The sequence below is a fragment of the Cornus florida genome, unplaced genomic scaffold (genome assembly GCF_030987335.1).
Source record: "Cornus florida cultivar Cherokee Brave unplaced genomic scaffold, ASM3098733v1 CherokeeBrave_3.0.0_Hap2_Chr08, whole genome shotgun sequence".
Classification (NCBI taxonomy): Eukaryota; Viridiplantae; Streptophyta; class Magnoliopsida; order Cornales; family Cornaceae; genus Cornus; species Cornus florida.
The window spans coordinates 13,619,154-13,634,324 of NW_026775578.1; the positions used below are offsets into that span (position 1 = coordinate 13,619,154).

The following is a 15,171-nucleotide window of genomic DNA, read 5'->3' on the forward strand; positions in this document are numbered from 1 at the left end:
TGAGGTTGCAAATACCCTGGCAAAGTTATCTCGTTCTCACATCTGTATGGATACTACTTTTGGTTTTATTCCTGCTGATATTCTTCATTTAGCAGCCAATGACAATGTTTAATGTTTGTCTTCGTTGGAATCTGTTTACAACAGTAAAAATAAATAAATAAAAAAATGGCGGAAGTGTTCTCCGTGTTTTCTTTTAGGCTTCATTTGGATTGAGGGATTTAGAGGGATTTGGAGAGAAAATAAAGGGAAGGATAGTGATTAGGGTGTTTGGATGGGAAGAATAAGAGAGAAAAGAATGGATTGGGAATGATAACTCATTTGGAATCCTTCCAAAATTGACAAGATTTGGAGGGATTTAAGGAGAAATGGAACAAATTACAAAAGGAGCAAGAGAGTTGAGAGACAGCCGGCTGAAGCTTTGCGAATGGGGACCTAACTGGAACAGCGGGTGATGGAAACTGATAGATATGGGTTTTGATTTTTTTAACAATCTGAAATGATATGCGGATATGGGTTTTGATTTTTACAGTTGCACACACAGAGAGAGGGAGGCTATTAGGGAGGCTGAAATATATATATATATAGTTTGCAGTTGCACAGAGAGAGAGAGAGAGTTGCAAAACAAGAATTACAGACCTTGATTAGTTGATTTTAGAAAAAAAATTAAAATAAAACACATACATACAAGTTAGCAGTTACAGAGAAAGAGGGGGTCAAGCTTGAAAGAACAATCTTTTGATTCTTGTAGATTTTGTAGTTTGCAGTTGGAGAGAGAGAGAGATCTGTAAGAACAAGAATAAAGAGATGAAGGCGATTAGGGAGACTGAAATGATTTTGACCTACTAACTCTACCAAAAAGGGTAAGATAGTAATTTCATTATTATCCTTTCCTTTCTTTCACTCCCTTATGTTATCTAAACAACAATATTACCATTTTTTTTTTTTATCTATCCAAACATGAATATAACTATCATTTTTTTTCTCTCATAATCCTTTTCTTTTTCTTTCTTTTTTTCTTTTTCTTTTCTTTTCCTTTTTTTTTTTTTTTTTTTTTTTTTTTTTTTTTTCATGTGTATCTAAACGAAGCCTTATAGTCCCTCAACAGTACTAAAAACTCTGAAAACAGCCTCAAGTTGTTTTCTAAAAACCAAAACTATCAAAACTCAGTTTTACTAAAAACTCTGAAAACAGCCTCAAGTTGTTTTCTAAAAACCAAAACTATCAAAACTCAGTTTTACAGAAACTGTTTCCAAAAAATAGGCCCGAGGAAGATTGAAACACCTGTTTTCTGTTTTGTGAAACTCCCATTCTAAGCATGGCCTTTCTTTTTCATTAATTTATTTTTCAAGCCTCCTAAGTTGAATATATGTGACATATACCAAAACGATGTCACCTCACGGCTAATTGTGCCATATTATTGTGAAATAGCACCCAATTTAAATGAGTTGTTATTGCTTGAGTGTAAAATATTTATGCGTTTTTTGGTGTTTTATTATCATATTTATAAATAATAAAAAAATAAAATTTAACAAAAATAACTTATTTATTAATTTTTGACAAATTATTTTACATATATTATGTAATGGACTCGATTTCAATATCCATATAAACATTTGTTAAATACTAAAAAAAATATATATATATATATACATATATATTTTACCTAAAAAAAAAAAAAAAAATTAGATAAAAATATTTTACGTCAACAGAGAATTCAACATTTATTTAAGAAAAGAAAAGGAAGGAAAAAAAATGAAAAACGTTTTCTCCCCATTCCCTGAAATCTTGTAAAAGTTTCGATCTAAAGCCAGTTTTAGGCGCGCGCGAGAACTGGGTGTAATGGAGAAGAAAGGGGGAGGTCCGAGTACTGAGGTCGCCGATCTCGATCGTCTTCCATTCAAGCTTCTTCTATCGTGTCCCTCTGGTCTCTCTCCATCTCAGGTTCCACTTCTAGTGCCATCATATATATATATATATATATATATATATATATAAACATTTATGTATCGGCAAATTCACAAATTTATAAATCTTTTCATATCGTTCTATTTATTTATTTCTTATTCTTTATGCTATTGTCTAAAACAATTTATTAATGTTGGATACACAAAGGTGTCGGTGGTTTTTGATGAAGCTTACGATAGAAAACTCCATCCGGACGTTAATTTGGAGAACTCCGTTTCTGAGGTGAGTCTTGGATTATCTATCTTTGCCTACAATTATTTTCTTACATATTGTCAGTTTATATGAATATAATGTTAGCATATACGTGTGTTAGTCGATCACTGAATCTATTTATGAATGTGAGACATGTATTAGCATATGTGTTTGTGTGTGTGTCTGAATCTAGATGCATATATTTACTTCATATTATCCAATTTGCATTATGTTAATTTTAGCAAATCATTGGAAATTGAGTCGGTGGATGGAGTCTGTTGTGTTTTGCACAGTATTGAAATGATACTATGTTGTATGGTATGTGAAGATCTGTCTATTTGGAAATTATGAAGCTGGTGTGGCCACAGCATTCTTGAAAATAGTTGCACATCATCTGGATTTAAAAAGTGAAGTATGGCCCACTTTCTTTATCAATTTTTTGGGTATTCTTTTGGGGTGGTTAAAAAATAGCACTGATCTATCTTATTCTTCTTCCTTTTTTTTTGTTTTTTGTTTTTTTTTTTTTTTTTTTTTTTTTTTTTCCTGTAGGTAAAACACATTAACATTGGTTTAATTGATACAAGCAATGCTATTTCATTTCATGATCGGGATTACGCATCTAATTACACAAGCAGCTTTTGGGCATCTATGCTTTCAAAACAAAATAGATTGTATTGTTATTTGTTGGACTTCTATACACATCCTGAATCATGTATCTGAAAGTTTTAATTTGTTTTGTGCTGTTAGATTTGGGAGCGGAGGATTAAACAAAACTCATCACTGTTCAATGGGACAAAATTCAGAGTATGTGAATCTCCATTTGGTATTCAAGCTTCTTTCACTGATTCACTTTTGGTGGATTTTTTATGTTACCTTTCACAGGTTCATCTGATTCTGGTGCTTCCTTTAGACAACAGAATAAGTCTTGTCATACAAACAACCATCATGAGCATTATATGTCTGATCTCCCTGTTATAATCAATGAAAAATTAGACACTGCCACAACCCACAAAACATAGCTTTTGCTGATCCGGTCTGTTGGGTTTTCATTCTGTGGTTATCCCTCCGTTATATGCATATGCATGTCTTGAAACTCATATATTGACTTATGTTTATATCATTTTATGCAATAGGTCATGAATTCTTACATATGCCTAAATTTCTATATTTTTAATTTTTTAAAAAATATCTATAGAATCTGTCTAATATTAAAAAGAATTAAAATATAATAATCTATGAATATGATCATTTTCTCTAAAGCAGTCAATGAAATTCTACCGTCTACCATGGTTAACATTCAATGTTTGAAATTCACATTAATTGACTTAGTGAAGTATAAAATTTCATTTCACTTACTGCTATTGTACATAATTCAAAACCACATGACCTTTTTTTTTTTTTTTTCAAATTTGTTGCTATTGGAATGACGCCTTGTGGCTCTATTGCATAAAAAATAAGTTCATAATAATGTGTCTTTTGGTTTTACTTAGAATGATCTATGCTTACAGAAACCTTGTAGGATTACGGTTTAAAGGGTTGGAAAAAGAAAAGGTTGTGAGTGTTATAAATGGGAAAGGGTTGAAAAATAGGCTTGGATGTGGTAAGTTACTACAATTGTAGAGAATACTTTGCTGGAACTTCCGCACGGTAACTAATTATGGTTTAGGAGTTTGTAGTAAAGGAAAATAGTGAGATTAGGATCAGGAGTGATGGTAGAGAGGAACAAGAAACATTTTCTAACAATCCACTTATTTGAATCTGCTGGAAATTGTCCTAAATTATGCTCCTTTAAATTAAAAGAATACATGGCTAAATATTGGTTTCTGGCTGAATTCTACTTATATTAAGGCTAGGAATCAAAGTTAGAAGTCAAGACTTTCACTCATAAGTTGAGAGCAGATAGGATTAAAGAGTATGTTACACCTCATTGCACCTTTTATATATCTTCACTGTTTTCTACTATCTTGCAGCTTCATACTGTCTAGAATTTCCACTGGTTGCAACAATGCAAAGAAAATGAGAAAAAGGAAAATTAGTGAAGATTAAAACATTAGACAAGCTACTGACAAAATAAAATACATGAGTAACTATCATCCATACCCGCAGAATTTCATGCCTTGCACTACTCTCAATGTATACAACTGCAATTTATTCATAGTATAGGCTATAATATATGTTATGCATCATTATATCATTTAAGTTTTTATTTTCTAGTTTATAGAATATTTACAATCAGCGGCAGTCCTTTTGCATTCTACCTTTCTATTTTTCTGTGAAACTGTTTTATTTGTATAAATGCAAAAGAAGATTTGTATCATGTGGAGAAAATTATTGTTTGTTGTCTTGTATCAAAATAATACATATATACTCTTTTGATATGGCTACCAAACTATACAATTGTTAATTTTACTCATTATATGTATTTGGTGTACAAAAAGAATGGTAAATTATGTCATGCGGTTCAAGATTTTTTGTTTGATATTTTGTTGCAGTTGTAGGATTCCTGAACCATGCCAAAGAATTCATGATGTTTGAATTTTCTCAGTTTTTGAAGTATGGACTACTACTTGGTATTTAAGAATTTCTGCATTCAAGATTTGCTATATTATATGGATCATCTCTAATTTATAAAATATTTACAATTTAAGCCGACATCTATTGTTTGATTTGGTTGATAAGGCACATGGAGACACTACCATTGTCAGGAACGTCTCTCCTTTAACCATCATCATCTCATCTCACCGATCATTAGAATCATCATTTTCTTGAGTGACATAATACATTCTGTACATGTCCCCTTGTCTGATGAACCTTTGGTACATTGCTTGACTATGAATAACATGGAGTGTGTTCGTGAAGTTAAAGGATTCATACGAAGTAAACTATAAATTATGGATGACAGGAGGAATGGCTTCAAGGTTGTCTTATTTAATCTTTTGGCTTCCTTCTTCATCTAAGTGATGATCTTTGTTGACGGAATGATTTTGATTAAGCTGCTATTTTTATTTTTAACTTTTTCACGTGAAGAATTCATTAGCATAATAGGTTATGAATAATGAGGTGACTAAAGCTTGTTAAAAGAATTTTGGAACAAGAGGTGACTAAAATCAACATTGATGATATATAATTGTTTGGGTAATCAGAGTAGAAAATTGAGATCCTGATTTTAGTTGAATTAGAATAATATATATGAGAGATTTGACTAATGAACCTATGAAGTTATTTAACGTGGACAAAGGTTCATTCATGAAGGAACATTGATGTGGAAAAATGTTTAAAAAAAAAAAAATTGATGCATCAACAAAATATCTCTCATACATAAAATTATTAAATACGAGTTAACCATAATAATAATAATTTTTTATTAATTTATCTATAAGCTTTGTCTCCTTACTAATAGTTGTTTTCTTGGATTCATATTTTATTTATCAAGATATAGAGCATGAGAAATGTTGACTATCAGACAAAAACTGAAATGCAATCAATTATTCTAATTCATTGAAAGTTACTAAATCTAAAATAGAGCATAAACATGCCACCTAGAACAAGCTAGATTCTGCTTCTTTACTATAATGAAGAACTATACTCCCTTCTCTGCTAAATAATTTTCTTCTTTGTCCAAACATGTTTAAAGAATTAATGGTGTCACAATGATTGACTATACTTCTGTTTTCCACATTTACCCTCACCTGTCAATGTGTATGAAGGGTGAAAAAGTTACTACAAGGAGTATGTTTGGAAATTTAGTAATGCTAATTTACTTCTCAAAATGGACAACAATCCAAGAAAAAGTAAATGTACACTAATTCAGGGAGGAAGGGGTATATTTTTCCTATATTGATGCACAGGGTGTACTGTTTGAGTGGATATATCTAACATATTACATATCTAAAACCACAGTATCTATTATAAGGTTCAAGACAATTTTTACTTTTAGAGCATGCCTAATAACTCAGAGATGTCAGGTGTTTGTGTTCATGCAGTGTCCAACATGTTTCTGATACGAGCAAGGATCCCATCTTGAAGTGTTTGTGTTGCATAATGATGCAATAAAATTAACATAATTGGGCTGGTGATTTGAAACATTTAGGCCTAATGCATATAATTTTTGATGCATTTACAAGTCATCATATGTAATGAAAGGAAGTTTATGTTTATATTATTTTGACATCGTTTCTCTATTAATTGATTAGTTAATTAATAATTTTACAGTATGGAGGACACATCATGCGTGGTGGGGGTGATTCCAATGAAGAGCCCCATGTATGCCTCCACCTTGGTTTGACAGATTATAGGTTCTCTCTCTCTCTCCCTTCCCTGTTCACATGTAATAGAAAAGTTACAAATATAATTTATTGCTTCCATTTATAAAATTTTGTTTCGGAAAAGTTTCAAATTGCATATTTCTGATTATATTTATCAGTATTTGAAGCGAAGTTATGGTGAATGAAGGGGTGATGAGAATCTTTGTTAATCAGTTGTTTTCTAAATTTGGATATTTGTTATTCTGATCATAAAGTAACCAATTTGGGTTTATAGTCTAATTAAATGAAGGAATTATATTCTGCAAGTTTCTTGGACAATGCTTATTTGTGTTCTTCTGTTACTTTGAATATTAAAATGTGCCTAGCTGCTAAAGAAAAGGAGAATTCAACTTCAACTCTTGAATATATATATATATATATATATATATATATATATATATATATTTTGATAAGTAAAAAAAAAATAAAATAAAAAATTGAAGAGAGTCTTCAACTCTTGAATAATGTAAAATAATGAGAAGTTGGATTATAAGCTAGGGTAAAGTGCAAAAAAAACCCTGAACTAGGTCTGAATTTTCAAATAACCCCTTGAAGTATATTTTGTGCACAATATCCCCTAAACTATCACATTTTGTTGCAAAATGCCCCCATGCCTGGGCTATTTTCATTAAATGACCATAACGTCCTTTCTTATTGAATTACACTTAATCCATTTTTTTTATTAAAATAAATTATGAAAAAAATTCATACTAATTTGATGACATATTCTCCATTAAATTTGCATAAACTTATCTTTAATTCTTGAAATTAATAGTAAAGTTTTAATAATAAGTTTATCATGTTAGAAAATGGTAGTTACAACTCCATTTATTTATTTTTAATTTTTATGATAAATTGATACTAATAATAAAATTAAGGTAAATGGCATAATTAATATTTAGATAAGAGAAATATAATAAAAATAATTTAATAAGAAATTAAAAATTTAATGAGAAAGGGTAAAATAGTCTTTTGTGTTTGGTTTGTCCTTAATTGCAACAAATCATTATTTCAGGGGGTCGTTTGTAAAAGGGCAATAGTTTAGGAGGGGTGTTTTGCACTTTACCCTATAAGGTATGTGGTACAAGTGGGACTTGTCCCACATTAGATTTGAATTGGGGTTGCAGTATGTATAAATGGGTAGATATGCAGCACTACCTAACAGCTTGAGCTTTTGGGTAAATGAGTAAGCGCTCACCCGTTACAGTTGGTATCAGAGTCAGATCCAGTCCTTAATCCGGTGTCACGCCAAGCGCTTGGTCCGGAGGGCATCCAGGTCTGACCTCAAGAAGGCAAGGTGGCCCGACCGCAACGAGGGCGTTGCGCAGGTTCGGGTAATGGAGAATGTTACAAGTGGGACTTGTCCTACATTGGATTTGAATGGGGGTTGAAGTGTGTATAAATGGGTGGGTATGCAGCACTATCCAACGACTTGAGTTTTGGGTAAATGGGCAGGTGCCCATCCATTACACTATGTTACATGGACTCTTCAAAAGTTATTGGAGTATCAATGTTCGACACATACTCAGACATGGGTATGGGATATGTGTCCAACACTTTTGGTTGGATATGCACCTGAAAAACACATTCAACAATTCAATTATATTATATTATAATATTGCTCTTCAAAAACAAGTGAAATGCCTATATTAAACACTATGTTATACAAAGACATCATTTTACCCTAATATATAAAAAATAGTAATGAACGTTTAGCTGAGTCGTGTGTCCTTCTATTTGGGAATTTGACACATTCGACGCTTGGATATATGATACTAATATCCGAAACACCCACCCGAGTCCAGGTAACATAGCTTATAAGCAAAATGAATTGTAGGACAATGTAAAATTTAATTGCTTTACTTCGAAACAAGTAGTGTTCTTTGTCAATGCTTAAGCAAACCTCAAATGGAGCACCAGCTGATTGACATGAAATTTAGTAGATATGAAATACCTAATTGGACTAGCTAAAAAAGGGGGCACATATAACTGTTCCAAATCTGATTCACAAAGCAAAAACTGCATCGGGTTTATCAGTGGTCTATTGTCAATTTCTTATTATTGGCAACATTTTTTTTTATCAATGTGGTTTCCTTGTGCTGCAATGGAATTGCGACATCGAAGATAAAATTGTAAGTTATGGGTTTCCCAGCTCTGCCCACTACAAATATGAAAAAAATTGTTTAATTGATAAAGATCCTGAACTGTTTATGGAAATAAACCACTTTGCTTTATGTTTATGGGATGGATCCATGACATTTTGTGAAATGAGTGCATAGGAACTCAAGTAGCTGCACTCTCCAATCTTAATAAATAATGTTGGTATCTGCATTATTCAGTGCAAGTTAGTAATGTCGTCAGGAAAGAAGCCTAGCCACGTCAAATGGTGTTGGAAAATCTCAATCATCATCCAAATTGCATACCACTACTTCAATTCCGTTAATAATTTAGAATATGACCTGGGACCTGTAACCTCTAGGGACCTGGCACATTCATACTCTGCTTACCTTGCCACAATCATCTTTTTCCAAACTTGTGTCACTTCTCCCCTATGCTCTTAAGCTTATTAACAGCATTCTAAGTTTATTTTCTAGATTAACCAAGTGTTTTTTTTTTTTTTTTTGGATAAAGATTAACCTAGTTTTCATCTTCCTATGTTGTTCGGTTTCTTTTTTCCAATTTTGGACATAGTTTGTTAAAGGACCTTTACAAACACCTGGAAAACGCCTATCTAAACTTTGAGCAAGGTTAATGTGAGCAAGTAGGGACTAGGGAGAGCCATCCCCCTTGGATACATAATTTTTGTCAGTTAAAGTCAAAATCTTTGAGTTCGCTGATAAATCACCCGCATAGTTTCATGAATACCTGACTTGACTTGGTATTTATGAGATTAAACTACAATTCTTGTTTCTAACTTTAGTTTTGATATAACAAAGACATGCACCTGCAATAGTTTTATTCTGCTGTTGTTTGACTGTGCCCATAACTGAATACTGCTTGGTTTTTTATTTTGTTGAATAATGGCTAAATTTATGAATTTCATTATGGCATTTTTTACTTGCAACTTTGTTACTTATTTAATTTCCCATCAACACTATTCTCCCACAATAATTTTTTCTCTCTTTCCTTTTTTTTTTTTTTTTTTGTTTTTTTATCAGGACTTTCATGGGGACAAACTTAAATCCTTTGTGGGAAGAATTTCTTGTTTCATCAGCAGGTAAAGTTATATAAGCTATCATAGTTGGAACTAGGGGCCTTTTCATTTTCCTTTGAGAAGTATATCTAGACTACATGCATGGAACCAACTGTCTTGTGGCCTAGCGGTACAAGACTCTTACTTCCCAAAGGGAGGTTAGTGGTTCAAACCTCAGTGGAGGCAGTGTGTGTGAGTCCCAACTAGGAAAAAAAGAAAAAGAAAGACTACATGCATGGAATATCCTTCTCAATTAGATTTGTGCTAGCCCTGGGCATTACACCTACTTTAGGTGTTCCAAGTATCTCTAAATTTTAGGACAATGGACCCGCTTTTGCCTTGGAATGATCTCTATAAACTGCCTTCTGTATGTGTGTTGCAGATCACATTGCTGTAGGAAATGTTAGGAAGTAACTTTTTTTTAAAAAAAATTGTTAGGAAGTTCAAGAGAATCAGTCCTTAAAAAGGGGCTAGCCTAGTGCGCGAGGCTCCCGCCACTGCGGGGTTTGGGGAGGGTTTGATGTATGCAGCCATAACTTCCCATGCAGAGAGGCTGTTTCCTAACTTGAACCTGTGACCTTCAGGTCATAATGGAGCAACCTTACCATTGCGCCACGGCCCACCCTCAAGAGAACCGGTTATTGTGTCCTTAAAAGTATTAATTTTCATAGTCCATATTTTTTTAGATCACTGATGAATCTGCCGTGTTTACTGCCTCTTTAAAGTTATGGACATTTAATCAATCAATGGTGCGCTTTTGCTCTAGCATTTAATACTCCTTTCTAAGTGATCCATATCATCCTTGATGTTACTACTGGATCGGTACTGCACGCGAACTTTCAAGCGATGACTCCCATAGTTTCTAATTAGTCACACGGTCTTTGGAACTAGGGACTGTCTTCCAATTTACCCAACCAGGTTGAGGAATTGTCTGTTATATTCTGTATGTCGTTGTCAAACTTTAGCTTTAGATTATTACTGGTTAGGGACCTCCTGTAACTGTCAGTATCTGATCTAAGCTGATTACTAATTATATGAAATTGGCTGATTAGTAACATGACAGATTTTACAATATAGAGTTTGAAACGTTGAATATGAATTTATTGCTATTAGATATGTAATAATACTAAATGCAAGTGATATGTTACGTGTATAAAGCTATACATTTATTATATGTTGTATGATAATTTTTGTCAAGTAAAATAATCTGGTACAAAAGGCGGACACAACCCATGTAGACAGTAGACATGCCATGTACAACATTAGTTATATTTAGTATATTAATAAAAAAAATTATATTATTTACAAGATCCAAAAATTAGTCCTATGAGGGATCGACCATCTCTATCCTAGTGTCAGCCTACTATAAAGGGACTCAGAAAGTGACTCTTCAACTTAGCTCTTTGACCCTCTCGAAGCAATGCTGATTCTGTCAGCATATTCTCCCCAGAAACACTACATAATGGATGAAGCAGCCACATTCCCAATCCTATTTCACCTTTGAACATTATAGCTCCCTGTCCAATTCTGGAAAAGCTGAATCACCAAAACTGGGATTACCCACTTGACCCTAAACATAGCCAAAGTAAGAATCCGCAGCTCCCTGGCCACGTCATAGTGAATAAAAAAATTGGGTCAACTGACCCCCCATTTTCATTCCCATACAGCACCAATTTGGAATAAATCTCCCCCTAATTTTTCTTTCCCATACAGCACCAATTGGGAATAAATCTCCCCCAAATTATTGCATTGTCAATTGTCAATATATTTACATGATCTGCTAACCATCCAAAATACCACTTGCGAAGGACCCTTGGATTGTCGGTTGGTAGCTCTTTTCGCAAATGAGGCTTAAATCAGTTAGTTGAATTCCTAAATTCTTGATTTTTAAAACAAAATGCAGGATAAGAATGTCATGTTAACAAAGAACATTGGATCAGCATATAAACTACCAAGTGTTAAATTCAATTTTTTATTCAAAAAATTTGGACTCTTTTTTTTTTTTTGGTTGGACAGCTTGAATCAAGTAAGACAGATGATTGTGATTGCCTTGACCTTTCTAGCATCCTTGAATATGATTTATGAAAAATACATTCTTAATGCCATACCTGTACTTGTTTGTAGATGATTGCATACGGTGTGAGCACACCTCGAGCCCACTGGGTAATGCTGCAGTTGTAGAGACATCTGACAAGAAGATAGTCGTGCTGCAAAGAAGCAATAACGTTGGGGAATTTCCTGGACACTTTGTTTTCCCTGGAGGCCATCCAGAGGTATCTAATCTATAACTCACAAAGATATTATTCGATAGATATGCATAGGCTTTCAAAAAGGAACCATTGCTTGGCGGATTGTTAAAAGCTCGAGTAAGGAAGCATGGGAATGTGGATTCAGCTTTAAGAGCAGCTTTTGTATGCAAAAAAAATCCAGGATATTGAGCCTACCCAGTTGGCTATCCCAGTACCCTGCATTATCAGGAAAGTTGGTAGTGTCCCTTTTTATTATGTTAGTCTTTCAAGTTTCTACTTGTTTATAGAAATTTAGAATATTTGCACATTCTCTCCCTTCAGAAATCGTGCAAGAGGGTTTGGTTGTCATTGCTGGTATATCTGGTTGGGCTTAGGCAGTCTACTCTGCAATACTAGTTTGCTTTTGGGGGGTTGGTTTTGGATGCTTTTGTATTTTTCTAGTCTGATAGAAATATTTTTTTCTGTTCTTTATTGTCTAGCGGTTATAAACACGGTTTGTTTCTCGTTTTATCATTTCTGATAAAAGGACCTGGTTTATTTGGATTTCGTTGTTCAATAATACATCTCTGATGGTTGTCAGCCCGAAGAAGTTGGAATAGTGACCCATTTGTATGACAAAGATTTGCAAAACTCTGAGCTTGTGAACAGAAAGGTTTCGCAAGAGATGTTTCACAGCATTGTTCGTGAAGTAGTTGAAGAAATTGGAGTACCTGCAGTATCGCTTGTAAGTTATGATCACTAAATTATGTATGGAATCATCCTCTCAAGTTGTCTACTCCCTTATTTTCTGACTGGTAACTTTCTTTATTTCTGCTGCTTCTAACATATTATGGATTATACTTGCAAAATCATTTTTTTCCTTCCCTTTGAAATATTTTCGATAATATATATTTCACAGCAATTTTTTCCATAGAAAAAGTTAGAATCTTTTAGATATTATGCGGTTGACTTGGTTGGTTTTCTGTTCACATCATCCTCTCAGCAAGCAAGCACTAATGGATCTGTGAAGGGCTCAGTGGGGGCATCCGCCCCCACTGAAATTTTTTATTATTGCTTTTTATACCCTTAAATTTATATTTTTTTTTTGCATTTATACCAATAAAATTTTAAAATTGCCCCCACTGAAATTATGAAAAAACCCCTCTATATAAATTTGTCCCCCTCATATGAATTCCTAGATCCGTCCCTGCAAACAAGTACAAATGAATGCAAGAATATCATGATATACAAAAGTAGAGTACCTGAATATGTAATTTTAGTAAAATTATGATGAAGTCAAAGTAGTAAAGATTGATGGTGCCAAAATTTGTTGTTTTTATTTTGGATAAGTGCATAAGGAGACTGAAGGGATCCTTGACTGTTGACACTTCCAATTCCCCCACCATAGTATGCTGGTGCAGTGGGGAATTTTATTTATGATGTTCAGTCTACGGCAATATTTTCTGAATTCCTCTTGAAATGATTTATTCTTTTAGTCGTCAGTTTTTCATGGCTTCCTATTCACCTTTTATTTTTTTGGTTTTTTCTCGTTTCTTATTTTTATTTTTATTTTTTTATTACTTTACAAAGATAATAATTTCAATACTGGGACCATTTGTTTGTTATGTATTCTATGATATGCGTAATGTTGATCATTTGATTTTCATGTAGTGCAAGCCAGTCTTTATTGGTATATCGCGGAGGGTATTGAATGTTAGACCAGCTGTTTTTTTCTTCATCAAGTGCAGTCTTCAGTCAAAGGAAATTCAACAACTGTATTCTAGTGCACAAGATGGATATGAATCAACACAGCTTTTTACTGTTTCAATGGTTGGTTAATTATTCTTTTTTTCCCTTGAGGTGTCATCATGCAGTTAATTGTTGTGAACTATAAATTAATTGTTCTGTTTTCCCACTAGTTCTCAGAACTTCTACATGTGCATTGCAATACGGCAATGGCCGAAGACTGGTTGGTATTGGCTGATAGTGCAATGAGTTTGTGGTGTTGGTGGTATGGGGTGACAGCAGTGTATCCATTTGTGGTGGGTGAGGGTTAATGTGGTGTGTGTGGATTCATTGTTAGAGTGGAGTCAAAGGTATTAAGTTGTGTGGTTCCATTGGTCGTCGTGGATTGGTTGTTGTGGCATTCGTTCTAATTTATTTATTTAATTATTGTTAGTATTAATTTTTTTTGAAAAAAATATTTATTTATTTATCGTGGTAGCGACAGGCAGTAATGAATGATAGAGGTTTATATTAAAGTTACTATTATGCTCATTCATATTATTAAGGAACTTGGGAACACATTTGAGTGCTAGGGTTTGTCACCGTGGAGCTATTTTTACAACTCTTGCTCTGTATAAAATATGGATGTTTATATAATTTGGATGATTTGTTTGTTATTTTATAATACTGCTTACCAGTTCTTTTCAATGCGTCAGAATGATTTGGAGAACATGACATCTAAAATGCCTGGCTGCCACCAAGGAGGATTTGCACTCTATAAGCTAATGGTAGAAGCTGTGAAGGATATTTAATGGAAGTCCAGGACTGCTGCTTGTTCAAGATTGGCTGCCATTTGCATTTAGGTGGTTTTGCAAGACATTTTACGGCTTTGACTTTCTTCCGTGGGAACTTGTCTCCTTTCAGTTGGGAGAAATATAATTACGGTGAATTTCCAAATATATATATATATATATATATATATATATATTTACAGTGGCATTTTGGTTATACATACATGGTTATGCAGAAGTATAATTTTCTTTGTACTACCTAATTCAAAAATCAAGCCTTCAGTGCATTCCTGTGTTATACTTGTGTAATCCACATTTACAATGTTCAGTGGCAATTATTGTATAAAACATTTCAAAACTTGATTCTTGAACTCTGTTAATGTATGTACACGTCTTTGTTACTGTTTGTGTGTGTGTGTGCTCGCGTGCACATTCATCATTGTGGTTGTGTCAAGGCATCATGATATCTCTAGTTATGAGTATGCATGTTTTGTCTTTGTATCAGAGAATGCACTGCTTATTGAGCTGCACTGTCTTCTTCATTCATGGTAGCTGGTACATGTATGACTCCGTCTACACTCTGTATCTATGCCCATGTTTACAAACACAGCATTTGAAGTACAACTGGAGTTTCTCGTATTCATTTCCTCACTCCTAGGAGGTTTGCTAGGCCAAATCTTTTTTACAACAGCTAATCAAGATGGGTCTCTCTCCGTGAATGGAAAACCTGTATGAATGAAACAGTTCTATGATGATGAGTCGGAGTCAAAGGT

At 33.5% G+C, this 15,171-nt stretch overlaps 1 protein-coding gene across 2 annotated transcripts; it reads left to right on the plus strand.

Moving 5' to 3' along the window:
• The first annotated feature begins 1,738 nt into the window (after positions 1-1,738).
• On the plus strand, positions 1,739-14,799 carry LOC132269495 (nudix hydrolase 9). Of its 2 annotated transcripts, none has more exons than XM_059770694.1 (9): positions 1,739-1,941; positions 2,113-2,187; positions 2,905-2,961; positions 6,370-6,452; positions 9,620-9,678; positions 11,779-11,927; positions 12,484-12,627; positions 13,554-13,712; positions 14,324-14,799. In XM_059770694.1, the coding sequence occupies exons 1-9, from the start codon at positions 1,840-1,842 to the stop codon at positions 14,417-14,419; spliced, it is 924 nt and encodes a 307-aa protein (XP_059626677.1). In that variant the 5' UTR covers positions 1,739-1,839; the 3' UTR covers positions 14,420-14,799. The 2 variants fall into 2 exon arrangements, with proteins under 2 accessions (XP_059626677.1, XP_059626678.1); XM_059770695.1 differs by having other exon boundaries at positions 1,802-1,941; positions 2,905-2,980.
• The last annotated feature ends 372 nt before the right edge of the window (positions 14,800-15,171 follow it).

What these genes read in the sequence shown, in the direction of transcription:
- LOC132269495 (XM_059770694.1), top strand. Translation starts at nt 1,840, where the DNA reads ATGGAGAAGAAAGGGGGAGGTCCGAGTACTGAGGTCGCCGATCTCGAT. An exon ending in TCAATGGGACAAAATTCAGA is followed by an intron (nt 2,962 to 6,369) that starts GTATGTGAATCT and finishes ATAATTTTACAG; the next exon opens with TATGGAGGACACATCATGCG. An exon ending in TCCCTGGAGGCCATCCAGAG is followed by an intron (nt 11,928 to 12,483) that starts GTATCTAATCTA and finishes GATGGTTGTCAG; the next exon opens with CCCGAAGAAGTTGGAATAGT.